Raw genomic sequence first — 26,297 nt, 5'->3', positions numbered from 1 at the left:
GGTTCAGTATTTCATCATTTATAAGGTTGTGATTTGTACGTAACTTGTACTGACCTTTTTGAAACACAATCTTTTCGTTCCTACATCTTATGATCATTAGCAGGAAAATCATCCTGTGGAAAACAAATGTCCATTTCATGAAAAAAAATAGCTAAAAACAAGATGATGTTTGCAACCATCTTGAGGTCATCATAAATTTCTGGCATTGATCTAATAGAATGGCATTGACCATTTTAAATACTAAATGATTGTATTTACCTTCAAAGGCACTTATATAACAGCAAAACTGGACACTACCTTAATTTTGACAAATCAAAAATATCCTATCTGTTTCCATGGTAACTAGCATTGGAACAGGATCTTGATGAGTCAAATGGTAATTTTTAAACATATCCATATGTGACATCAATTGTCTAAGCTTGAACAAAATAGACAACAGTTAATGAGTTATTTTCACTGAACTTGGGTAAGAATCCTTGTTACCAGGGCAACAGAAATCAAACAATTGATATCTGATGTCTTGAGAACTGAATTATTGACCTGTATGATATGTCAATAGTCCTTTGTAAAACCTCTAAATAACAATTTTCAGTCTAAAATAACTATCTAAAATTTCAGTGTGAAATAATAGGCTTACATAATTACTTCACTTGACCAAGTTTAAACACAATTGGTCTGTTAGGACCTGGGTGATTCAACAGTATGCCAAATCTCACATGCTATGTAATCATGTGTTTCTACCCTTTCATCCAAATATCCTACATGTAGCTATATATAGAGAAAGAGGCATATATCCTGACTTCAATGTGAGATTAACAGGGTTTGTGGTAAATAAAGTTGAGTCCTCTGATAAAATAGGGTCTCTTACAGTAATTGGAATGGATTTCAAGGGGAAAAAGTGGGGTCATTTTTACTTTCTATGCTTATAGAACGGATATGAGGACTGCATAAAGACAAACTATGAGATATCTTAATATTATAAAGAATTATAAATATTAAGGATTATAAAGAATAAGTCACTCAGGAGACTTAACATGTTTTCTTTGATTGAAGATGAATTTATTGCTTATATGTAATATACTAATTGAGCTGTACCATACCTGCCAAGGTCATTCATTAAACAAATTTGGTATCCTCTTATTTTAAGTATATGCCAAACAATTTATATAAAATTGACGGCTCTCTTCCTAAACTATATGCTTTAGACCAAATTTGGTAATATTCCAATTAGTTGTCATCCAATAACTAGAAGCAAATAAAGGAAACCTTGACAGATGATGGATTGAGGGCAACAATAATAAACAAATTAGAAAATGATCGACAGAAATTGTGGTGAATGGTCATAATGTACTTACTTAACGGTTTGGATTGAATATTTCTGGACAAAGGTTTAGCAGACATATAGCCAGACACTATATTTGTCACATCAAAGACATCTCCAAATTAATGATTTGAAATTTTAATCAAACAAGACATGGGCTTTATTGAAAATCATCTACTTCAATAGAACCTTAGATTTCGAGAAAGATTTGACTCCAGTGACCTTGACTGACATTTAAGGTCACACTTATATCTGTTTGGTGTTGTAGAAGATTTTGTGGACTTCTTTGTTATCCATGGTGTAAGAAGTTGTTCAAAGAGCTTACTTCACTCAAAAAATTGCTATTAGACATAAAGATATGCATGGATTGTAACCAAATAACAGATAGTTGAAACTAAAAAGTCTATTTATGGGTAGTGACAACCTAGTTGCCTTCTTAAGCACTAACTGGACAAGGAATCAAAACCAGAGTTTGTAGTCCATCTTTGCATATTACAGAGTTAGCTCCCTTGCAGGTAGATATCAATTTTTATGTCATTATTTTGTGAGCGCAATCGCAATGCACATCATTTTCTCCAAGAGGTACGATGTTATGCTCGCAAACACATGTCACAATCAATACCTACTCACAAGTGCTGATAACTCTGTAATAGGCAAATCCAGAATAATCTTTGTTCCAACGCCCTAGGGCTTGACCCAATATGGAGAAATAGAGGCAATTCTTTTGAATGGATTGTAAACAAACTTGGTCAGAAACATTCTTGGGTACAGAGTTTGCATAAATCTTGGCTCTGACCCCTCTAGGGCAGGACAGTGCCTAATCGGGGGTTAATAAATGTAATTTCTTTTAAATAGCTACATGTTGTGAAGCTATACATGGACTGTATCCAGAAACATCCTTGGGGAAGGGAAACACAATTATAAATCGTGGCTCTGATCCTTATTTGGTACTAGGGCCAGGGTCCAATAAGGACATGAGGCTCAGAGGGCCTGTTTCACTCACCTGGTTTGTAATGCCAAGTAATGTTCTGAATACAGGTTCATTGTTTCTTTTCTGAAGGAATTTGAATATTTACCTCGATTCCCCTATTGGGCCCCGCCCTTCCTGCCACCGGGGGGGTCAGAGCCAAAATTTAAAAAAGTTCTGTCCCCATTCCCCCAAGGATGTTTATGGCCATATTTGGTCACAATCTGTGCAGAACTCCAGGACATGTAGCGATTTATAGGATTTACTTATATTTTCCCTTTTGGGCCCCGCTCCTCCTGCCCCCGGGGGTCAGAGCCAAAATTTATGCGAGTTCTGGGTTCCTTCTCTCAAGGATGTTTGTGGCCAAATTTGGTTACGATCCATGCAAAACTCTATTACAATTAGTGATTTATAGGATTTACCTCTAATTTCCCTATTGCGCCGCCGCTCCTGCCCCCGGGGTGTCAGAGCCAAAATTTATAAAAAATCTGTTCCCCTTCCCCCAAGGATGTTTGTGACGAATTTGGTTACAATCCATGCAGAACTCTAGGTCAAGTAGAGATTTATAGGATTTAACTCTATTTCCCCTATTGGGCCCTGCCCCTCCAGCCCACAGGGGGTCAGAGCCAAAATTTAAAGTTCTGTTCCTCTTCTCCCAAAGATATTTGTGGCCACATTTGGTTACAGTCCATGCAGAACTCTAGGACAAGTAGCGATTTATAGGAATTACCTCTAATTCCCCTATTGGGCCCTGCCCCTCCTTCCCCCGGGGGGGTCAGAGCCAAAATTTATACACGTTCTGTTCCCCTTCCCCCAAGGATGTGTTGGTCTACTAAACAAGAAACTCATGAGTGGTCTACTGAGCAAGAAACTCATGGTTGATCTACTGAGCAACTCAAAAGTAGGTTTACTGAGCAAGAAACCCTTGGTTGGTCTACTGAGCAAGAAATCAATAGTAGGTCTACTGAGCAAGAAATCAATAGTAGGTCTACTGAGAAAGAAACTCATGGTTGGTCTACTGAGCAAGAAACCCATAGTTGGTCTACTGAGCAAGATACTCATGGTTGGTCTACTGAGCAAGAAAACTCATGGTTGGTCTATTGAGCAAGAAACCCATGGTTGGTCTACTGAGCAAGAAACTCATGGTTGGTCTACTGAGCAAGAAAACTCATGGTTGGTCTACTGAGCAAGAAAACCCATGGTTGCTTGACCACATAAATCTATCTCCTATACCCTAAAACACAAACACTTGATGTTGATATGGACAGATTAGCAGGCCACACAATGACGTCGGTTCCCCAGGGTCCTTAGAAACAGGTAGGTTGTTTTTATATCTTTGTAACAACATTTAATACTCTGACATAATTAAGCTATAGTATGTTTTAACATTTCTGAACCAGATTAATTGCTGTAACCAGGTAGCTCAATTTGTAGATCATGCAGCTATAATGTTCTGATGATCCCTGGTTCTTCTGCTCCTCTTAAAGTTGATGTCTGTGACCAAACTGTGAAAAATTCCTGATTTGAACCTCAACCTGGCTATGTATTTATCCACTTCTCTCTGTAGGGATCGCCAAATAATTAAATATCCCAACATATAACCACAAGTCCATGGCTTCAAATCTCTTGTGGGGCAGTTGCCAGGTACTGACCGCTGGTCCATGGTTTTTCTCCGGTACTCAAGAACTTAATTCTTCCATAAACCTGGCATGTCTTACCGTAAATGACCCCGGCTGTTAATTGGACGTTAACCAAGCTCCTCTTACACATAATATTACTGGTACATGTATCGTAACCATACTGTACATTCTTGACTAATGTCAGACATTTCAGCATATTTCAAAATACCTGATCATAACACAAGACATATTTCACATAATAGAGTAATATTTATTGCACGATAATAGCATCATTATTTAAATATTAACAATGCATCTGTACTTGTAAAACGTAAGTAAAATCACAAAACCCTAATTAATGTACAACTATAATCAATATGAATATCAAATGTATAATGATGTACCAATAGGTGGATGAGAATAATCTCTTGTTCAATAGCCTTGACAAATCATGTTAGCTGAGATTTGGTTTTTAATTGGATCAATACATAATAAGAAAACTGGTCTATTTTCATACAGATATTTTGATTTCACGATTAATGAAAAAAAAATATCTTCTTTCATCTTTCATATTAACAAGTTACATGAACAATTGTTTATACACAGGCCTACCAATGTCACTGGTAAGATAATAATTTAAATGATGAATCGGCAATGTACAGTAGAGCACCCAGGGTAACAATCTGCTACTTTAATCAGTTTTGTAATTGTTTCTATATATAGAAACAGAACGAATGGTAACACTGAACATGACCTTTGAACCATGTAATTTGTGGATGAAGTAGTTCTAGGGCAGAATTATCAATGTTAACTTCTGAAAAATGTCAGGCTTTCAATTGTTGGACTACCTGCGAAAAAAATAGGAACATATTTTAAGGTGGTAACGATTTAATCAATATTTTTATGATTCAGTGTGATGAAACCATAAATATATAGCATGTGTATGGTCACTATTTTTTCTCTTGAAGTGCTTTTCTTCAGTGTTACTATGACCTATACCACACTTAAGTTAAATCAAGGGGTGGATATAACGACACTGATCGTAACTCCAGAAATATTATGGCTGACTAATTTATTAAAACGTGTATAAGTTACAACGTGTGATGAAACTAAAAGTTACATGTTTCTGAGTTGACTCACCTTATTAGCACCTTCTAAACTGTTGATGAGTTTGCTCAACTCCTCCTTATTTAGTTCTATGGAATGTATCTTATTCTCCTCTCCTACACCGACGTCCAGGTCAAGGGAGACAACTGGCTCCTGGACTGAGGAAATCTTGTCGCTGGACATGATAAGCTGGAAAATCAGAAGAAAGTTAACATGGCAATAACATGGATTGCATAATGAGCAAGTGACCTCTAACTGAACGGACAAATGAAAAGCTTTTCTAAAGGAATGTTCAAAGGTGACAATACCTAAATGTTAGACATGATGTTATTATGTATCCCTGTTAAAAATCACCTTAAGACAAGAGGTCCAGAGGGCCTGTATCCTCACCTGATTGATTTTTTACTAAGTATCACAAAAACTCCAGAAATAGTAAAGTTGACTAAGGAATTTGTTTAATTTTGAAGCCAAACCACATAACGATGCTTATATTAATATCATATAACTATGAGTGTTATTCAATGCTAATTTTCAAAGAAAAAGTTGTTTATATGAAAGTAGCCATATTGAACCCTAATGGCCCCACCCCTTCAGGACCCTGGGTGTCAGCCCCCTGATTAGTACAATTTTGAATCTCCACCCTATAAGGATGCGCTATCTTATGCCTAGTTTCAAAGAAGTTATTTATATGAAAATAAAAAAATGACCTTTTTGGTCCACCCCTAAAACCCCCCACGGGTCAGCCCAACTATTTATAAGGATGCTACTATTGCATTGTGTGTGCAATCCCATGCTTAGTTCCAGAGAAGAAATTGAAAATAGCCAAATTGACCCTTTTGACCCCGCCTCTCAGGCCCCCAGGGGGTCAGACCCAGCTTTGTACAATTTTGAATCCCAACCCTATTAGGATGCTACCAAAGCATTATGAGTGTTATCCCATACTTAGTTTAAGAGAAGAAGTTGTTAATATGAAAATAGCCAAATTGACCCTTTTGGCCCTGCCCCTCAGGCCCCCCAAGGGGTTAGCCCCACCATTTGTACAATTTTGAATCCCCACCCCACAAGGATGCTACCATTGCATTATGAGTGTTATCCCATGCTTAGTTTCAGAGATGAAGTTGTTAATATGAAAATAGCCAAATTGACCCTTTTGGCCCTGCCCCTCAGGCCCCCTTGGAGTCTGCCCCACAATTTGTAAAATTTTGAATTCCCACCCAATAAGGATGCTACAATAGCATTATATTTACCAAGCCATTTGAGTAAAATATATAAGATATTTCAAGATAAATCATTATAATCTTTTTATTACTGGATAACTGATTTTGTAAGTTGTGATTGAAAATACATCGCCTGTTCAAATACGTATTTTAAACTAGTATAACAATACACTTGATATTAATATTGTGCTATTTATAACAATTATAAAATTCAATTCTAAAATTTTCCCTTAAAATGAAATATTTGTGTGTACATTCTTGCACGAATGTAGGTGTGTGTAAGGGTGAGTGTGTGGGTGGGAGTGTGTGGGTGTGAGGATGTGTGGGTGTGTGTATGTGTGCTTTTGTGTGTGCTCGCGAGTGATATGTGATTGTGAATACATATATATGTGTACCTGTATATTGTTTTATGTGACTGTGTACATTGTGTTGTAATGTAATTATGCAAAAAGAAAAAAAAGAAAAAAAATTAAAAAAAAACAAAAAAAACAATAGCATTATGCTTAGTTTCAAAGAAGAAGTCGTTTATATATATGAAAATAGCCAAATGAACCCTTTTGGCTCTGCCTCTCAGGCCCCCAGGGGGTCAGACTAACTATTTGTACAATTTTCAGTCAGTACCCCATAGGAATGCTACCAGTCAAATTTTGTTAAATTTTGACAAGTGGAAAAAGTTGATTGTTGACTGACGGACGAAGAGACACCACGGTATCGCATAAGCTCACCGTGGTCTTTCTGACCAGGTGAGCCGAAAATTATTCTTATTATCCTTTCTAATTGATTACCTTGACTTTCCAATCAAAATCACTGAGAACAGCCTGAGAGATGTTATGTGTTTCTGTGAGAAGTTGACTCTGAACTTCCTCCCGACGGGAGTTAATGACATCCACAACAATCTGTTTTAAATCCTCTGACATGGCCTGTAATTCCTGGTAGATCTATAGAAAAGAGAAAACTAATTACTAGATCTATGTCTAATAGTATTAGTGAATAACAAATTCTATAATTTGTCATGGTAATTGAATAGTGGCACTGTTTTGTGGCTGCACTCATGTGGACCATTGTACGGATACTGTCACGATCGCATGATATTCTCAATGTAAATATGTATGTTTGATGTCTAGTTGTTTTATTTATGTCTATATCGTGTACGCTAGGTATAACGCGAATGAGAGTACGGGAGCGGAAGTGTACGAGCGAAAACTACAGGTATGGTATGCCGAGAGTAATGGCAGCAGTGTGACTACATATACCTGTAGTCGGTGTATTTATTGCATAGTATCGTGGAACACAGGCACAGGAGACAGACTGTGGTGAGTACCTTATATCTATTTCCTATTAATTATTCATTTTTGTATTTGAATGGCTTATTCCTGTTAAATGTGACGCTAGTGAAATCGTATCATGTGGTCCATTCATGCGTAGCCATTGATTACTATTCAGTACCTGATTGTTTACGTATCTCGTTTATATAGTTAAGCTTATTCTAGGTTGATATTTCAGGAAAGGTTATTGTATTATTAATGTATATAGCTTATTTACACTTATTAAAGTATTGTAACAGTCAGTTTTAATGTATTGTTCGTGTACAGGTAAATTGGGTCAGTCAGTGTCGTCGGTGTAAAAATGTATGGAAGCCCGTACTTGCTGTATTTGTAATATTGTGTAATAATCTCGGAATGGACCGATTCAGCTATTTGACTATTTTCTAGTTTAATTATATGAATTATATAGGAGTTGTACTATGCTTTGATAAGTAATTAATTGTCCTAGCATAACAGGGTACTATTTTAATAGAATTATAATGTTAGTATAAGTGCGGTGAGGAAGTTGTAGAAAGAATGATTATGGGTTATATTGTTATATTTGAAGCTTTCCATGATGGAGTAAGGACACCGCAACATCGCAGCTTCGGCAACAGGACCAAAGCATATAACATTGGTCAGCCTCAGGAAGTGTGACGGTGGCTCAGGCGGGTCGACGACAGAGTCAGAGGGAGTTGGTCTTACGACCAAATGTGGGTATTGTCAACCTACGGTGGTACAGATGTACCCGTACGAACAACTTTCTTCGTGAAAAGGTGATGTGTTTGGACATTCGAGAAGTGATGGTCTCGAGTTACACGCACATGTAACGTGCGTGTGGAGGAACCTAAGCTGCGGTCTAGGATCAAGATAATATTCGCCTGTGGAGTTTGGGAGGCATGTGCAGAGACTCTTATTGGTGAACAAGAGATCCCAGAGGGATCTTGGCGCCCACCAAAGATTAATCTATGTCTGACAAATGAAAGAGGGATCTTTTCTCTGCTTTTCAAACTTACACTTCTTTTTTCTGCTTTTCAAACTTTAAACTATCAAAATCCAAGATGGTGGTCGCAAAATGCAATAGGCAGAACTAGGGTCCTAGAGGAACCTACATATGATATTTGAGAACAATCCCTTCAATACTTTCTGAGAAATAGCGGTAACAAACTTTAACTATCAAAATCCAAGATGGCTACCTGGCGGCCATCTTGTTGACTGATCAGTCCCAAAATGCAATATGCACAACTGGGGTCCTAGGGAAACCTACATATGAAATTTGAGAAAGATCCCTTCAGTGCTTTCTGAGAAATAGCGGTAACAAACTTTAACTATCAAAATCCAAGATGGCTACCTGGCGGCCATCTTGTTGACTGATCAGTCCCAAAATGCAATATGCACTACTAGGGTCCTAGGGGAACCTACATATGAAATTTGAGAACAATCCCTTCAATACTTTCTGAGAAATAGCGGTAACAAACTTTAACTATCAAAATCCAAGATGGCCACCGGTCGGCCATCTTGTTGACCGATCAGTCCCAAAATGCAATATGCACAACTGGGGTCCTACGGGAACCTACATATGAAATTTGAGAAAGATCACTTCAATACTTTATGAGAAATAGCGGTAACAAACTTTAACTATCAAAATCCAAGATGGCTGCCTGGCGGCCATCTTGTTGACCGATCAGTCCCAAAATACAATATGCACAACTAGGGTCCTAGGGGAACCTACATATGAAATTTGAGAAAGATCCCTTCAGTACTTTCTGAGAATTAGCCGTAACAAACTTTAACTATCAAAATCCAAGATGGCGGCTGGTCGGCCATCTTGTTGACCGATCAGTCCCAAAATTCAATATGCACAACTAGGGTCCTAGGGGAACCTACATATGAAATTTGAGAAAGATCCCTTCAGTACTTTCTGAGAAATAGCGGTAACAAACTTTAACTATCAAAATCCAAGATGGCTGCCTGGCGGCCATCTTGTTGACCGATCAGTCCCAAAATACAATATGCACAACTAGGGTCCTTGGGGAACCTACATATGAAATTTGAGAAAGATCCCTTCAGTACTTTTAGAGAAATAGCGGTAACAAGAATTGTTAACGGACGGACGGACGGACGGACGGAAGGACGGACGGACGGACGACGGACCACGGACGAAAGGCGATTTGAATAGCCCACCATCTGATGATGGTGGGCTAAAAACTAATTGGAACTGTTTTTTGTAGAATTTGTAAATAATAATAATTTTCTATTAAACATTTGCTAGTGTTGTTGTTCTCTTATCCACCAACCCAACTCGTCCGCTTGTCTGACGTTACAGATACAAGACTACACCACTCACCATATCTTTCGTCTGGGCCCCTCCAAACCACTCACCATATCTTTGGTCTAGGCCCCTCGACACCACTCACCATATCTTTGGTGTGGGCCCCTCTGACTGCCCCTAGACTATAACACCACTCACCATATCTTTGGTGTGGGCCCCTCGGACTACTCCCAGACTATAACACCACTCACCATATCTTTGGTGTGGGCCCTTCAACACCACTCACCATATCTTTGGTGTGGGCCCCTCGCACTACCCCCAGACTATAACACCACTCACCATATCTTTGGTGTGGGCCCCTCGCACTAATCCCAGACTATAACACCACTCACCATATCTTTGGTGTGGGCTGTTCGAACTGCCCCTTGACAATAACACCACTCACCATATCTTTGGTCTGGGCCCCTCGGACTACTCCCAGACTATAACACCACTCCCATATCTTTGGTGTGGGCCCCTCGACACCACTCACCATATCTTTGGTGTGGGCCCCTCAGACTGCTCCCAGACTATAACACCACTCACCATATCTTTGGTGTGGGCACCTCGGACTACTCCCAGACTATAACACCACTCACCATATCTTTGGTGTGGGCCCCTCGGACTACCCCCAGACTATAACACCACTCACCATATCTTTGGTGTGGGCCCCTCAGACTACTCCCAGACTATAACACCACTCACCATATCTTTGGTGTGGGCCCCTTAGACTACTCCCAGACTATAACACCACTCACCATATCTTTGGTGTGGGCCCCTCAACACCACTCACCATATCTTTGGTGTGGGCCCCTCGTACTACTCCCAGACTATAACACCACTCACCATATCTTTGGTGTGGGCCCCTCGCACTACCCCCAGACTATAACACCACTCACCATATCTTTGGTGTGGGCCCCTCGTACTACTCCCAGACTATAACACCACTCACCATATCTTTGGTGTGGGCCCCTTAGACTACTCCCAGACTATAACACCACTCACCATATCTTTGGTGTGGGCCCCTCGTACTACTCCCAGACTATAACACCACTCACCATATCTTTGGTGTGGGCCCCTTGGACTACTCCCAGACTATTACACCACTCACCATATCTTTGGTGTGGGCCCCTCAACACCACTCACCATATCTTTGGTGTGGGCTGCTCGCACTGCCCCTTGACAATAACACCACTCACCATATCTTTGGTCTGGGCCCCTCGGACTACTCCCAGACTATAACACCACTCCCATATCTTTGGTGTGGGCCCCTCAACACCACTCACCATATCTTTGGTCTGGGCCCCTCGGACTACTCCCAGACTATAACACCACTCCCATATCTTTGGTGTGGGCCCCTCGACACCACTCACCATATCTTTGGTGTGGGCCCCTCAGACTACTCCCAGACTATAACACCACTCACCATATCTTTGGTGTGGGCCCCTTAGACTACTCCCAGACTATAACACCACTCACCATATCTTTGGTGTGGGCCCCTCGCACTACTCCCAGACTATAACACCACTCACCATATCTTTGGTGTGGGCCCCTCGCACTACTCCCAGACTATAACACCACTCACCATATCATTGGTGTGGGCTGCTCGAACTGCCCCTTGACAATAACACCACTCACATATCTTTGGTCTGGGCCCCTCGGACTACTCCCAGACTATAACACCACTCCCATATCTTTGGTGTGGGCCCCTCAACACCACTCACCATATCTTTGGTCTGGGCCCCTCGGACTACTCCCAGACTATAACACCACTCCCATATCTTTGGTGTGGGCCCCTCGACACCACTCACCATATCTTTGGTGTGGGCCCCTCAGACTACTCCCAGACTATAACACCACTCACCATATCTTTGGTGTGGGCCCCTTAGACTACTCCCAGACTATAACACCACTCACCATATCTTTGGTGTGGGCCCCTCGGACTGCCGCCTTGATGACAGATTGGTAGGTATCCACAACACTCCACCATTGTTGTAGACTCCATACATCACTGTATTCCTGGTAAGATGGCTGACAGCGGTGACATACTCCATCAACTAGTGAGTGCAATAGCTACAACACCAAAAAGACATGCTTAGTTAACATCTTGAACTTTTATTGTTTACCTTGTATATGTACACATATATTTGCAATAGTAAATGAAATGAATTGTATACCATGAACTTAATTATATGAAATTGTGACAGTGTAGTAGTTTTCTTTAAAGATCTTCCACCGGTGACAAATGGTATTTTTTCACTATAAAAACAGGAGCAGACCATTTAGTATTTTTCTTCAGTGACAAAAGTAACTTACTTTACACCATTACAATCATTCAAAAGTTTCAGCTTCCAATTTTACTCAAGATAAAAATAATCAAAATAAATAATTGCATATTGCGAAAAAAAAAAAAAATTATGTGTCCTATATATGTAATGAAGTACCGGTTGTGCATGCACCGAAAGCAAAATAAATCACTTTATATTATTTTTTTAGTAATTGTATGAAACAAGTTGATTTTTCAACCAAAAAACTTGGGGGTGCCCTTATTAGAGGAGGCACTCTTAATAGGAAAAATACATTATATAGGCAAGGGCATTGCCAAGGGGAGGTGCTAGGAAAAGTCAGGCATTAAAGAGAGAAAGGAGAGCTCACAAGTTTAGTCACCTTTTGAAATCATGGCGCAATGCCATTATGGGGACAGTACGACGTGCTGAGCACATAATATGACTGAAGACAAGGCCTTGCAGCCAGATAGTTTCAGTAACCAATAATTATGCAATGTTAAAAAGTGATAGTTGTGGAATGAATGGAATGGAATTTTTTGTTTATTTTTTATTCATATTCAGTCTCCATCCTTGTCCCAAACCCCCTCATTTGATTTCAGAAGGAACTCCCCATTTATATTTGCTCTGCATGAATAAAGCAAAATTGTTACATAACATGAAATTATGTGTTTGTGTTTATTTTGTATAGAATTTCATCATGAAAAAAACAGATATTTATGCTGCACATGTACCTCCCTTATTTGAGACCAAAATCCCTTAAAATGGTTATCAATCTCCCTTACTACCCCATGAAAAATATGGCATGTATGTTTCATGTATGTGTTACCTTAGAATTAAGTGCTTCGCACGAAGGGCTGCGCCCTTATTAAAAGCATACCTCATATATACATTTGTAGTATAGTATGCGGTGATTTTTATGTGTTTGTAATGGTATTTTATTATTGACAGAATGCCAAACTCATGTGATTTTATCTACTTTCACTTTCTAAAACGGGAGTTATTTCCCTTTATTTGTACACGATTCATAAAAACAAATCAAAATACTTAATCTAAATCTCGATTTAATTTATTTGGTAGTGTCAAATAGTATAATATGAAAACTTTTCATGGTGGCAGTTCGTAAAGTAGCGTAAATAGTATTCCACTGTTGCAAACGATAAATTTTCACTTATCAACACGTGATAATCACGAGTTAGCTAGACTTGTCAATACAATATATTTAGAAGATTGCTTTCAGCTGTTCAATAGAATGTATTTTGTGTAAATTTTGCATATTTCATATTAATTCCTCTGTAAACCCATATATTGTAGATATGTATTTTCAATTAAGCGAACTGGAACATGACCATATATTTCAATCAGAACTCACTGATGACACTTGTTTTGATTCTAGTTTCCTCAGTAACAAGAGCCCCTCCTCCTCACGATTTTCCGCCATTGTTATAAGTCTGTGCGTGAATGTTAAACGTGTTGTGATTGGTTTGTGAACAATCCAGAAGACCAATTAAATAAGATCTTACTATTTGGTAATGGGTAATAAATATTACAAGTCTTTTGATTGGTTCGTCAATTATTCCGACCAATCAATGGATAGCTTTCTCGTTCCTTGGTCACTGTTGACTGTTTTGTATACATCCTCCATTGTAACGCATGAATGAGTGTATTGATCGTAAAGAAATATGGCTTATGGAGGAGCTAGTTTGTTTGTAGGAAACCATGAATGATACATTCCACAATGTACCACATCAGATGTGGTATTTACACCAATGAACTTTTTGGATAAGAATATCTTGCATGTGAATAATAGGATTACTACCACGAACACCATGACGTGGCTTTTTCGTTTGATGGCATAGTTCCCGGATTTCCACAACTTTGAAATTTGCACACTAAGGAATCGGAGAAATACTTAATCTGACAGATTACGAAATATCAAATTCTATTTTGTTTGTTGTATATTTTCCCATGTAGTCTACCAACCGTTTGTGTTTTGAAGATGGTGTGAGTTGTTAAACTGTCTGCTGAGAGTGATATTGTGCAATCTCATCAAGTCAGTCAAGGAACCATGTGTTAGCCGGAAAAGATACATATCATTACATCAAACCATCTCTTTTTTGTGATATAGCTCATAATGGGAAACTTTTGTGGGCGAGGGAACCGTTCTGGTCCTAAAACCAGGACTGTTGTTCCCAATCATACCCTAGATCCATCAGTACAGCATAGGGCGAAGAACCACCCAAATAAGGATTACCGTGGAAACCGAATCAAAACTACAAAATATACATTGCTGACTTTCTTTCCGAAAAATATTTTTGAACAGTTTCATAGATTTGCAAATTTATATTTCATTCTTGTTGTTGCATTAAACTGGGTTCCACAAATTCAAGCATTTGGAAAGGAAATTGCCATGGTACCTGTGATATTTGTGCTAGCTGTCACCTGTGTTAAAGATGCCTTTGAAGATTTTCGTCGTTATAAGTCTGACCAAAAAATTAACCACTCACATTGTCGATTGTTTAAAAGGTGAAGAAATATTGACTAGTTGTGTATATTTGCATGAGAATACGAATAAGATATTTATCAAATCCAATATGCATCTTTAATATCTGTGTAGAGAAAAAAATTAGCATCTTCCAGTAAATTGACTGAGGGATATTGGTAAGAAATATATATATATGTTCCAGCTGAAGAACTGTTACAATGTGAAGTTATAAGATTGTGGCATAATGATATAGTTTATTTTTATAATTACTAAAATCCTAACATATGAATCACATATTGTTATCACATATTGGGGAAACTTTTGGGGAACCATGTTTTGATTATAAAACCATTTCAAGTCATATTCATGTATGAATAGACTTCAACAAAAACCTTATGGAAATTTAGAAAAGATCATGTTATGCAAAAATTGATTGGTTCTATTTTTGTGATGTCTTTTTATTGAGATAATTTGTTTTCTATTTCAGTGATGAAAATCGATATGTGAAGGGGGAATGGCAAGACATTCATGTAGGAGACTTTGTTCATCTTTCGTGTAATGAAATTATACCTGCTGACATTGTGTTGGTGAAGTCTAGTGATAGTAGTGGAATCTGTCATATAGAGACTTGTAACTTAGATGGAGAAACCAACCTCAAACAACGCCAGGCCGTGTTTGGTATAGATTACGGAGTAAGTAGCATTGGCAAAGTGTAACACTATTTAACTTTGATAGACTTCTATTGTAGCATGCTGTTAGTGTTTAATTACTGTTGGCATTAAAGAAAAACTACAAGCAATGAATCTAAAACATCAAAATCTGTCTTATTGACCATCTCTTTACAACAACCGCCTGCTCATTAATTATTAAGGCCTTCATCTTCTTGGGATCCAAATTGGATCTTAGACAGCGACCACCTCTGCTAAATAAGAGTTTGGTAAGACCTGTGGCAGATCCACTTTGATCTGTGTTTAAGATCACTCAGTGTTGGGCTTGGCTTATAAAGACCATTTTGTCCTTGTACATTGGTTGGTCTTTATAGTCAACTTATTTCAGAAGGTCGCTTGTTTGGGGAGGTGACCTTACATGATATATAGCTGTTGTAAATCCTTGGGCCTACATTAACTATTATAAACACAAGTGCTCCCTTCCTGTAGCCTGCACCAAGTATGATTTTATTGCAGTATGCTGTTTGTCTTTAAACTTGAATACCAAGGTTTATTTACTTAAAGAACAACATAAAATCTATCCTGATCATCGGAAAGATTTACAGTAAATCGCTTTTCATTTAATGTCTGCTCCTCTGTATATAATTATTATACTATTACTGATCTTAAATTTTTGGTGTCAAATATTTTGTAAATGAACTTAATTTCATGTAACTATAAGACATGAATACCATATAAAAAAAATTACATTCAGTCACATAAAATTTAATGTATACTTATATATTACATAGTGTGTGTACTGTGCAACTTTATGCAGACTTTCTACTTTCATGTTAAGCAGGTGCAAGTGCAACTTGTTATAATGTTATATCAGTTATTATCAAACAAATACAAAATACCAGGAAATATCTGTAAGTACCCTTTTGTTTTGTCATATCTATCAGGGTAAAAGCCTGATTTCATTTCCTCTAAGTTGTATTTAATAAATTATAATGAGCCATTGTAGGGATATAGTTTTGTAAATTTCAATGTATAAAGTGTTCCCATAAAAAAATTAGGAGTGATTCATTAGTTACTGCATTCAATACCAGTACACTGTTGGAAGCAAATTCATGACCATATCTAAAAATTTAAAACTGAAAAATGGTCATTATGAACTCAACCTTCAATGTTGGTTTGTGTGTTCAATGTTTTATAAAGTATAATTAGAAATACAGTGGAACTTGGTTGATACGAACTCGGATAATTCGACAACCCGGCTTAATACGAAGTACTTTGCCGGTCCCGGCCGAATTCCCTCTTTATCTCTGTTTAAAGAACTCGGATAATTCGAATTCGGAAAACTCGAAGAACTCGGATAATATGAAGTAAATTTGGGGTCCGAATGACAAAAATCATACATAAAATGTTCTTGTAACTCGAAATGAGATTTTTTGGACAACATGTTCGCCGAAAATGCCGATTTTTTTCTCTCCATAAATCTGCTGTAGAACAGCATTTCAAATATATCGTTTTATTGTTATAATTTTGCAACTACAATCGGCGATTTTGACATCTCTCTTGTCCACATCATTTTACGACATAGAACTAGTCTATATAGTACCAAGTAAAGAGATCGTCAGTAGACATGAGAACTCGCTTAATTCGAACACTCGGATAACTCGAAGTTTTATCTCGGTCCCTTCGAGTTCGTATTAACCGAGTTCCACTGTACAGGAAGTTAGGATTAGGACACTGTAAACATTTTCCTGTTTGTTTTATAATATAAAATGTCCCCTCAGATCCTGAATTGTAAACAGATTATTGTGGCCACAATAATTGAGTGTCCAGATTGGTCCTGGTGCATAATTAAGTTTAATAAGCTTTGTGTAAGTAACATAGCATTAGTCTGACAGATTACTATTCAATGAATAAAAAACCATTTCATAAAATAGAATAAATAATGTCTTAAAAATGTTATGATTACCTTGTATTTTTCCAATACAAACGTACATGAACCAATACATGTATATGCTTGTCAGCTAGCCTATGGTCTACAGTCTAATTGCTAGAGTTCCAGGGTCAAGGTTACATAATTTATAATCATGTTACAAAGCATATACAAGTGCTATCAAGTCATATGTTATTAATTTCTGGTAAATGGCAACACACACCCTCTCACCTTTGGGAATATATTGCACATATTTAATTTATAGTTATGGCTATATGCATGATACAAAAATAATTATCAAAGTTATAATCTGACATTTCTAGTGGAAAGCTTCATTCCTTATTTATTGAAAGGATATCTGTGGATCTGTCTCTTTCAGAAGGGAGAATGGTATCAGATGTTCATTAAAACGGCCTGCATTTCCAGATTAATATGAAAGAAAGAAGATAAATTTCAAGAAACATGCAATATAAACATTTAGATGTTATTTCACATTATGAATTAAATTTTATTGGGTTTGCCAACTTCTATATGCAACATTAACTGTAATTTAGGACCTTTTAGATACTTTGTCTCGAAATGTGGTCTAGGTCTGATGTCTTTAAATTTAGTTAAAAAACAGTTATGTGAATACTAAATTTCTGTGAGATCTCCACACTAATACATATTGGTATATGTTATACACTTTTAGATTTTTGGATGATTTGTTGAAAATTTCTTTAATAAGGCTTGCCTTATGACAAATTATGACACCACATCTAAATTGGGATAAGATTTCAATTATTTTGAATCAAAACCAATGTCCATTATTAAAGAAGGCTGGAAACGTTTTGTAATTTTGGAAAATCCCATTGTAGTTTACAACAGTTTACTAAACTACTTGCAATTCATCTGTCATAATAATCTAATACGAGTTGCTATGGATACAGTGAGTTTAAATCTGAGTCCTGTAATGGATACATTTGGTATTGTGTTACCTAAACCAGGAAGTGAGAATTAAATAAAGGTCTTTCGTTAGATAAGAACTGAAGGCTTGATAGATTCCAGGGTTTTTAATTGTATCAACAGTGCATGACCTATGTGTTTTTGACTTGATAAAAAGACCTTGAGCTTCATCAATTTAAAATTTCAATATCTTGTGTACATATATGAATGTCAATGTTTCTTCAACTGACTGACTGCTTCTGTAAAGATGCATCATGTGAGACGAGTAGAACAGATTTATTTTATGAATGGTTTTACAACTTTTACATTAGCGTACACATACAGTGGCACACATGAAAAAAAATCACCATCAAGTTCTACATAACGATTTTTGTGAATTCTATAATTTTGATATGATGTCTTTTAGCGTGTCACCAGGTAAATGTAAATATAAAGTTAACTCAGTAACCAAATATAAATATGGAGGATCAAGTCAGATAATTGTAGTCAGTAACATTTCTAGAAGTTTCATGATAAGATCAGAGTCCTGTAAAAGATTTTATTTTCAATTATTTCAAATTAGTTTTTATTAAGTAGATTCACTGAAATATAGATATTTGATTCAAGAAGTTGGCAAAATGTGAAGTCATTTACACATTAATGTATGTAGTTGGTTATGGAAACGTGATACACATCTTCACTCAAGCATGCTAACCACAGAGACACAACATCATTGTACCAGATGTTACACTGCTCTACACCTGTTACTGTTAAATCAGGAAATGTTAACGTATCTAACAATTACTTCATGACAATGTTGTTATGTCAGAATGTCTAAAGGTGCACACATCCTATCACATAGACTTTTAATAAGTTCATGTTGAATTAAACAGTATGTCATTGGAGATTATTTTCTGTATATAGTTGTATTAATCCAGTGTTTGTTGTAATGACTAGTGTATTAAATAAGACCTGATCTACAGCAGTGACTGATAATAGGAATCATTTACACAACCATTATATCTCTACAGGAACCTAGCTATATTGTAGTGGGACCATTTAGCCAGTCTCCATGTAATGGACACACTAAAGTGTATAGATCTGTAAATATCACCTGCAGTAGGGTGTACTGTACACCTAACAGAAATCAATCAATACATACTACAGAGATATAGTTCTAGAATTTGACCTCAGGTAGGATATACCTGTGGTGTGTAATAACACACCTTTGTTTGTTGTATACGTTGGCACTCGATATCAATCAGGACATGTCCAAACTACCTGGTGTCAATTCTTGTTTTTCTCTTTAGGGAAAAATATAGTGGTTACATAGATAAAAACAAAAAGGGTAACGAAGGAAAAATTATAATTAGACATAATGATTAAAATGTATTTCAGTAATGCTTCAATTTCATGTTCAGATATTTCTGAGAAGCATGTTGACTTCTTGGAATTTGGCTACATCCTTATTGGTTTACCTGTAAGGTACTTGTAAGGTACAGGTATCATCAGCTTTTATTCTTGTATGGGGGTCTGCTCATTTATCTTATATTACACTCCCAGGCCCACATAAAACATTGTCATACACATGTATGTATAATACAGGTAGAATATTATTCATCTATAAAATGTCACACAAATTCATGTTCAACACCTTATTTAATGTAAGCCTGTAATGCGGTATGTGTTTTAGGGACTTAGAGCACTCTATGACCCACATATAATATATACTGTTTAATCTACTGGTAATTAATTAAAATGTAGTAATATTGTCAGTCAATATGTATACAGTTATATTATACCTGGTGTATTATCATAGATTAAATATAAAGATACTTGTTTTAAAACATTCAAGAAAGAAATCTTTGTAGAAAAGCTACTAGCTATAAACGACGTAAGATGCCTAGACCTTTAAAATTTGTCTCTAGTATGGTATATTTTATTACAAAAGATAAACTTTGTAGTTTATTGACTAAAACTTAAGTCTGGCTGAAGTGTCTATAATAAATCATTTTTAGTATTATATTGTGGACCTCGTATATAGAACAACCTGATACCTATGGTGATGGGGGGAGGAGGGAGTTGGGTAATTGTGTAAAGCATCATGAATGTACTTTAATGTACCTTACCTACATCTATACAGCCAACAGAGCACTTACAGCATCTAGATATGACTCATTGTTTTTGCAGATTTTATTGCATAGATATCACCAATAAACTGAATGTTTAGTTCATTATACAGAAGATTTTTAACCAATATACCGTATATATCCTCATGAAATGTTCATTATTATTTTCCCCAGTACATCACATTGTTATTAATATTCACCAGTCCCTTTGTATAACAATTATTGATTAATTAATAGAAATAGCTACACACACAAAAAAGTATTGAAGTATTGATATGTACATATATTTGGGATATTCTCTATATACCTGTATATACAAATCTTACCACCAGCTAGGCCTTTATAGTTGACCTCTGTATGCCACTTATAATTAAAGCAGCTATAAAGCAGCCATGACTGACTGATACACAATGTCAGGTGCTTTCTTGTGTTCGTCTGTGCTGTTGAGTTAAGCATGATGTAAAGTTAGTATGATATTACTAAACTTTACATATCTTCATTCAGCATTAATGTAACATGCTGTATATAATGGTGTTGGTTATGTCTTGATGTGTACACACCCCCGAAGCTGTGCCACACCTTGCCAGTAATAGCTACATCGAGGACACCCAGATCTGACTACAGATATACTGTATACATGTTTAATGTTTCTGTATCTAGGGTTTACTTTATTTACATATCCAGTGATATACCAGGTAGTCCTTTTACTTGTAATATAAACAATTCTTCACTCACTGTCTCATCTAGGTATTATGGAATTTTAGTGGAGTTATTGCCCTTTGTTTCTCTGTCATAATAACTCTGTATTAACCATCAATGAAGATTTAATATTGTTTCACAAATATAAGCATCAAATTATGATATGTTTTTGACAAAACTTTGCTTTTATAATTTCAGAAGGATGGTTACACGGCCAAGAAATTCAACTTTACTTTGGAATGTGATCTTCCCAATTCTGAAATCTACAAATTTAGAGGATACATGTAAGTATTAAGCCTGTAGTGTGTGTTATTTCCAATTACATCTATTCATCATACTTTAAATTTGGTTATTCTCACAATTGCTGAAAATTACCAGAACATTTCGGTATATCCAATCGATAATAAGTATAAATTATATTTCAGAATAAATGTAAGGCAAACAAAAGGGTTTAGTGGGGTATAAAAATGTAGAAATGTAGTTAAATGTTTCATTGCATTGAATGAAGCCAGTGTCTCTCTATAGACTACCATATCCCTGAAGAGATACTGTGTGCATCGAGTTAAGGAATACAGATCTACATATAAATGAAGTCCTACATATGACCATGACACTAAAAGTTTCATTTCCAATTGTTTAAAATGAATAAGAAATAATGCTATTAGCTTTTCCTTTATTTTCAAATAAATGATCTTAAAAAAACATGTACATACTTATACGAATGAATTGGTCATAAAATTGGACTAGAAAATCAACATGCTTCTCTTATCCATGAAATATGATTAAAAATCATATGTATATCTGCGTTTGATCTCTATAATAATTCTCATCATATAACAAAACTGTAAACTACACGGAATATAGTTGTCCCTATAGATCTCCTTCCGTAATGGAATATATCTAGCCCTAGCAGACATTAAGATACAGTTCTGTATGCTCCATGCAATAGAATACCACAAGATATACAGGACCAGCTGGTCTATATGAGGGTATTATAACAATGGTTTTATTGTCCTAGCCTGGCTCCCAATGGAATACCACAAGCTATACAGGACCAGCTGGTCTGTATGAGGGTATTATAACAATGGTTTTATTGTCCTGGCCTGGCTCCCAATGGAATACCACAAGCTATACACGACCAGCTGGTCTGTATGAGGGTATTATAACAATGGTTTTATTGTCCTGTCCTGGCTCCCAATGGAATACCACAAGCTATACACGACCAGCTGGTCTGTATGAGGGTATTATAACAATGGTTTTATTGTCCTGGCCTGGCTCCCAATGGAATACCACAAGCTATACACGACCAGCAGGTCTGTATGAGGGTATTATAACAATGGTTTTATTGTCCTAGCCTGGCTCCCAATGGAATACCACAAGCTATACACGACCAGCTGGTCTGTATGAGGGTATTATAACAATGGTTTTATTGTCCTGGCCTGGCTCCCAATGGAATACCACAAGCTATACACGACCAGCTGGTCTGTATGAGGGTATTATAACAATGGTTTTATTGTCCTGGCCTGGCTCCCAATGGAATACCACAAGCTATACACGACCAGCTGGTCTGTATGAGGGTATTATAACAATGGTTTTATTGTCCTGGCCTGGCTCCCAATGGAATACCACAAGCTATACACGACCAGCTGGTCTGTATGAGGGTATTATAACAATGGTTTTATTGTCCTAGCCTGGCTCCCAATGGAATACCACAAGCTATACACGACCAGCTGGTCTGTATGAGGGTATTATAACAATGGTTTTATTGTCCTGGCCTGGCTCCCAATGGAATACCACAAGCTATACACGACCAGCTGGTCTGTGTGAGGGTATTATAACAATGGTTTTATTGTCCAAGCCTGGCTCCCAATGGAATACCACAAGCTATACACGACCAGCTGGTCTGTATGAGGGTATTATAACAATGGTTTTATTGTCCTGGCCTGGCTCCCAATGGAATACCACAAGCTATACACGACCAGCTGGTCTGTATGAGGGTATTATAACAATGGTTTTATTGTCCTGGCCTGGCTCCCAATGGAATACCACAAGCTATACACGACCAGCTGGTCTGTATGAGGGTATTATAACAATGGTTTTATTGTCCTGGCCTGGCTCCCAATGGAATACCACAAGCTATACACGACCAGCTGGTCTGTATGAGGGTATTATAACAATGGTTTTATTGTCCCTAGCCTGGCTCCCAATGGAATACCACAAGCTTATACACGACCAGCTGGTCTGTATGAGGGTATTATAACAATGGTTTTATTGTCCTAGCCTGGCTCCCAATGGAATACCACAAGCTATACACGACCAGCTGGTCTGTATGAGGGTATTATAACAATGGTTTTATTGTCCTGGCCTGGCTCCCAATGGAATACCACAAGCTATACACGACCAGCTGGTCTGTATGAGGGTATTATAACAATGGTTTTATTGTCCTGGCCTGGCTCCCAATGGAATACCACAAGCTATACACGGGTCTGTAATGAGGGTATTATAACAATGGTTTTATTGTCCTGGCCTGGCTCCCAATGGAATACCACAAGCTATACAGACCAGCTGGTCTGTATGAGGGTATTATAACAATGGTTTTATTGTCCTGGCCTGGCTCCCAATGGAATACCACAAGCTATACACGACCAGCTGGTCTGTATGAGGGTATTATAACAATGGTTTTATTGTCCTGGCCTGGCTCCCAATGGAATACCACAAGCTATACACGACCAGCTGGTCTGTATGAGGGTATTATAACAATGGTTTTATTGTCCTGGCCTGGCTCCCAATGGAATACCACAAGCTATACACGACCAGCTGGTCTGTATGAGGGTATTATAACAATGGTTTTATTGTCCTGGCCTGGCTCCCAATGGAATACCACAAGCTATACACGACCAGCTGGTCTGTATGAGGGTATTATAACAATGGTTTTATTGTCCTGGCCTGGCTCCCAATGGAATACCACAAGCTATACACGACCAGCTGGTCTGTATGAGGGTATTATAACAATGGTTTTATTGTCCTGGCCTGGCTCCCAATGGAATACCACAAGCTATACACGACCAGCTGGTCTGTATGAGGGTATTATAACAATGGTTTTATTGTCCTGGCCTGGCTCCCAATGGAATACCACAAGCTATACACGACCAGCTGGTCTGTATGAGGGTATTATAACAATGGTTTTATTGTCCTGGCCTGGCTCCCAATGGAATACCACAAGCTATACACGACCAGCTGGTCTGTATGAGGGTATTATAACAATGGTTTTATTGTCCTGGCCTGGCTCCCAATGGAATACCACAAGCTATACACGACCAGCTGGTCTGTATGAGGGTATTATAACAATGGTTTTATTGTCCTGGCCTGGCTCCCAATGGAATACCACAAGCTATACACGACCAGCTGGTCTGTATGAGGGTATTATAACAATGGTTTTATTGTCCTGGCCTGGCTCCCAATGGAATACCACAAGCTATACACGACCAGCTGGTCTGTATGAGGGTATTATAACAATGGTTTTATTGTCCTGGCCTGGCTCCCAATGGAATACCACAAGCTATACACGACCAGCTGGTCTGTATGAGGGTATTATAACAATGGTTTTATTGTCCTGGCCTGGCTCCCAATGGAATACCACAAGCTATACACGACCAGCTGGTCTGTATGAGGGTATTATAACAATGGTTTTATTGTCCTGCCTGGCTCCCAATGGAATACCACAAGCTATACACGACCAGCTGGTCTGTATGACAGTGGGTATGAGGGTATTATAACAATGGTTTTATTGTCCTGGCCTGGCTCCCAATGGAATACCACAAGCTATACACGACCAGCTGGTCTGTATGAGGGTATTATAACAATGGTTTTATTGTCCTGGCCTGGCTCCCAATGGAATACCACAAGCTATACACGACCAGCTGGTCTGTATGAGGGTATTATAACAATGGTTTTATTGTCCTGGCCTGGCTCCCAATGGAATACCACAAGCTATACACGACCAGCTGGTCTGTATGAGGGTATTATAACAATGGTTTTATTGTCCTGGCCTGGCTCCCAATGGAATACCACAAGCTATACACGACCAGCTGGTCTGTATGAGGGTATTATAACAATGGTTTTATTGTCCTGGCCTGGCTCCCAATGGAATACCACAAGCTATACACGACCAGCTGGTCTGTATGAGGGTATTATAACAATGGTTTTATTGTCCTGGCCTGGCTCCCAATGGAATACCACAAGCTATACACGACCAGCTGGTCTGTATGAGGGTATTATAACAATGGTTTTATTGTCCTGCCTGGCTCCCAATGGAATACCACAAGCTATACACGACCAGCTGGTCTGTATGAGGGTATTATAACAATGGTTTTATTGTCCTGGCCTGGCTCCCAATGGAATACCACAAGCTATACACGACCAGCTGGTCTGTATGAGGGTATTATAACAATGGTTTTATTGTCCTGGCCTGGCTCCCAATGGAATACCACAAGCTATACACGACCAGCTGGTCTGTATGAGGGTATTATAACAATGGTTTTATTGTCCTGGCCTGGCTCCCAATGGAATACCACAAGCTATACACGACCAGCTGGTCTGTATGAGGGTATTATAACAATGGTTTTATTGTCCTGGCCTGGCTCCCAATGGAATACCACAAGCTATACACGACCAGCTGGTCTGTATGAGGGTATTATAACAATGGTTTTATTGTCCTGGCCTGGCTCCCAATGGAATACCACAAGCTATACACGACCAGCTGGTCTGTATGAGGGTATTATAACAATGGTTGGTTTTATTGTCCTGGCCTGGCTCCCAATGGAATACCACAAGCTATACACGACCAGCTGGTCTGTATGAGGGTATTATAACAATGGTTTTATTGTCCTGGCCTGGCTCCCAATGGAATACCACAAGCTATACACGACCAGCTGGTCTGTATGAGGGTATTATAACAATGGTTTTATTGTCCTGGCCTGGCTCCCAATGGAATACCACAAGCTATACAGGACCAGCTGGTCTGTATGAGGGTATTATAACAATGGTTTTATTGTCCTGGCCTGGCTCCCAATGGAATACCACAAGCTATACAGGACCAGCTGGTCTGTATGAGGGTATTAAAACAATGGTTTTATTGTCCTGGCCTGGCTCCCAATGGAATACCACAAGCTATACACGACCAGCTGGTCTGTATGAGGGTATTATAACAATGGTTTTATTGTCCTGGCCTGGCTCCCAATGGAATACCACAAGCTATACACGACCAGCTGGTCTGTATGAGGGTATTATAACAATGGTTTTATTGTCCTGGCCTGGCTCCCAATGGAATAC

At 38.0% G+C, this 26,297-nt stretch overlaps 2 protein-coding genes across 7 annotated transcripts in view; one reads left to right on the top strand and one right to left on the bottom strand.

Moving 5' to 3' along the window:
* Positions 1-4,157: 4,157 nt before the first annotated feature.
* Positions 4,158-13,595, bottom strand: LOC138327315 (COMM domain-containing protein 8-like). Its single transcript, XM_069273311.1, has 5 exons — positions 13,504-13,595; positions 11,764-11,919; positions 7,017-7,169; positions 5,048-5,203; positions 4,158-4,755 (listed from the first exon to the last, which is right to left on the bottom strand). Exons 1-5 carry the CDS (start codon positions 13,570-13,572, stop codon positions 4,732-4,734), a joined length of 558 nt encoding a protein of 185 aa, XP_069129412.1. The 5' UTR covers positions 13,573-13,595; the 3' UTR covers positions 4,158-4,731.
* Positions 13,596-13,759: 164 nt separating this feature from the next.
* Positions 13,760-26,297, top strand: part of LOC138327313 (phospholipid-transporting ATPase VA-like) — a 41,955-nt gene continuing 29,417 nt past the window's right edge. For 5 of the 6 annotated variants that reach the window (XM_069273310.1, XM_069273306.1, XM_069273309.1 and 2 more), the window contains exons 1-3: positions 13,761-14,657; positions 15,104-15,308; positions 21,165-21,250. In XM_069273310.1, coding sequence (XP_069129411.1) covers positions 14,266-14,657; positions 15,104-15,308; positions 21,165-21,250 — 683 coding nt within the window. In that variant the 5' untranslated portion in view covers positions 13,761-14,265. Of the gene's footprint in view, positions 14,658-15,103; positions 15,309-21,164; positions 21,251-26,297 lie in introns of all 6 variants that reach the window. The other variant, XM_069273305.1, reaches the window with a different exon arrangement.

Source organism: Argopecten irradians, chromosome 7, assembly GCF_041381155.1.
Source record: "Argopecten irradians isolate NY chromosome 7, Ai_NY, whole genome shotgun sequence".
NCBI lineage: Eukaryota > Metazoa > Mollusca > Bivalvia > Pectinida > Pectinidae > Argopecten > Argopecten irradians.
Note: the sequence above shows the minus strand (reverse complement) of the source record. Positions and strands in the feature narration are given on the sequence as shown.

Bases quoted from the DNA above. Each gene is read 5' to 3' on its own strand.
- LOC138327315 (XM_069273311.1), bottom strand. From the start codon at position 13,572: ATGGCGGAAAATCGTGAGGAGGAGGGGCTCTTGTTACTGAGGAAACTA. The intron at 11,920-13,503 runs GTGAGTTCTGAT...TTGGTGTTGTAG, and splicing joins AATCAAAACAAGTGTCATCA to CTATTGCACTCACTAGTTGA. The intron at 4,756-5,047 runs GTGAGTCAACTC...TTTTTTTCGCAG, and splicing joins GTTTAGAAGGTGCTAATAAG to GTAGTCCAACAATTGAAAGC.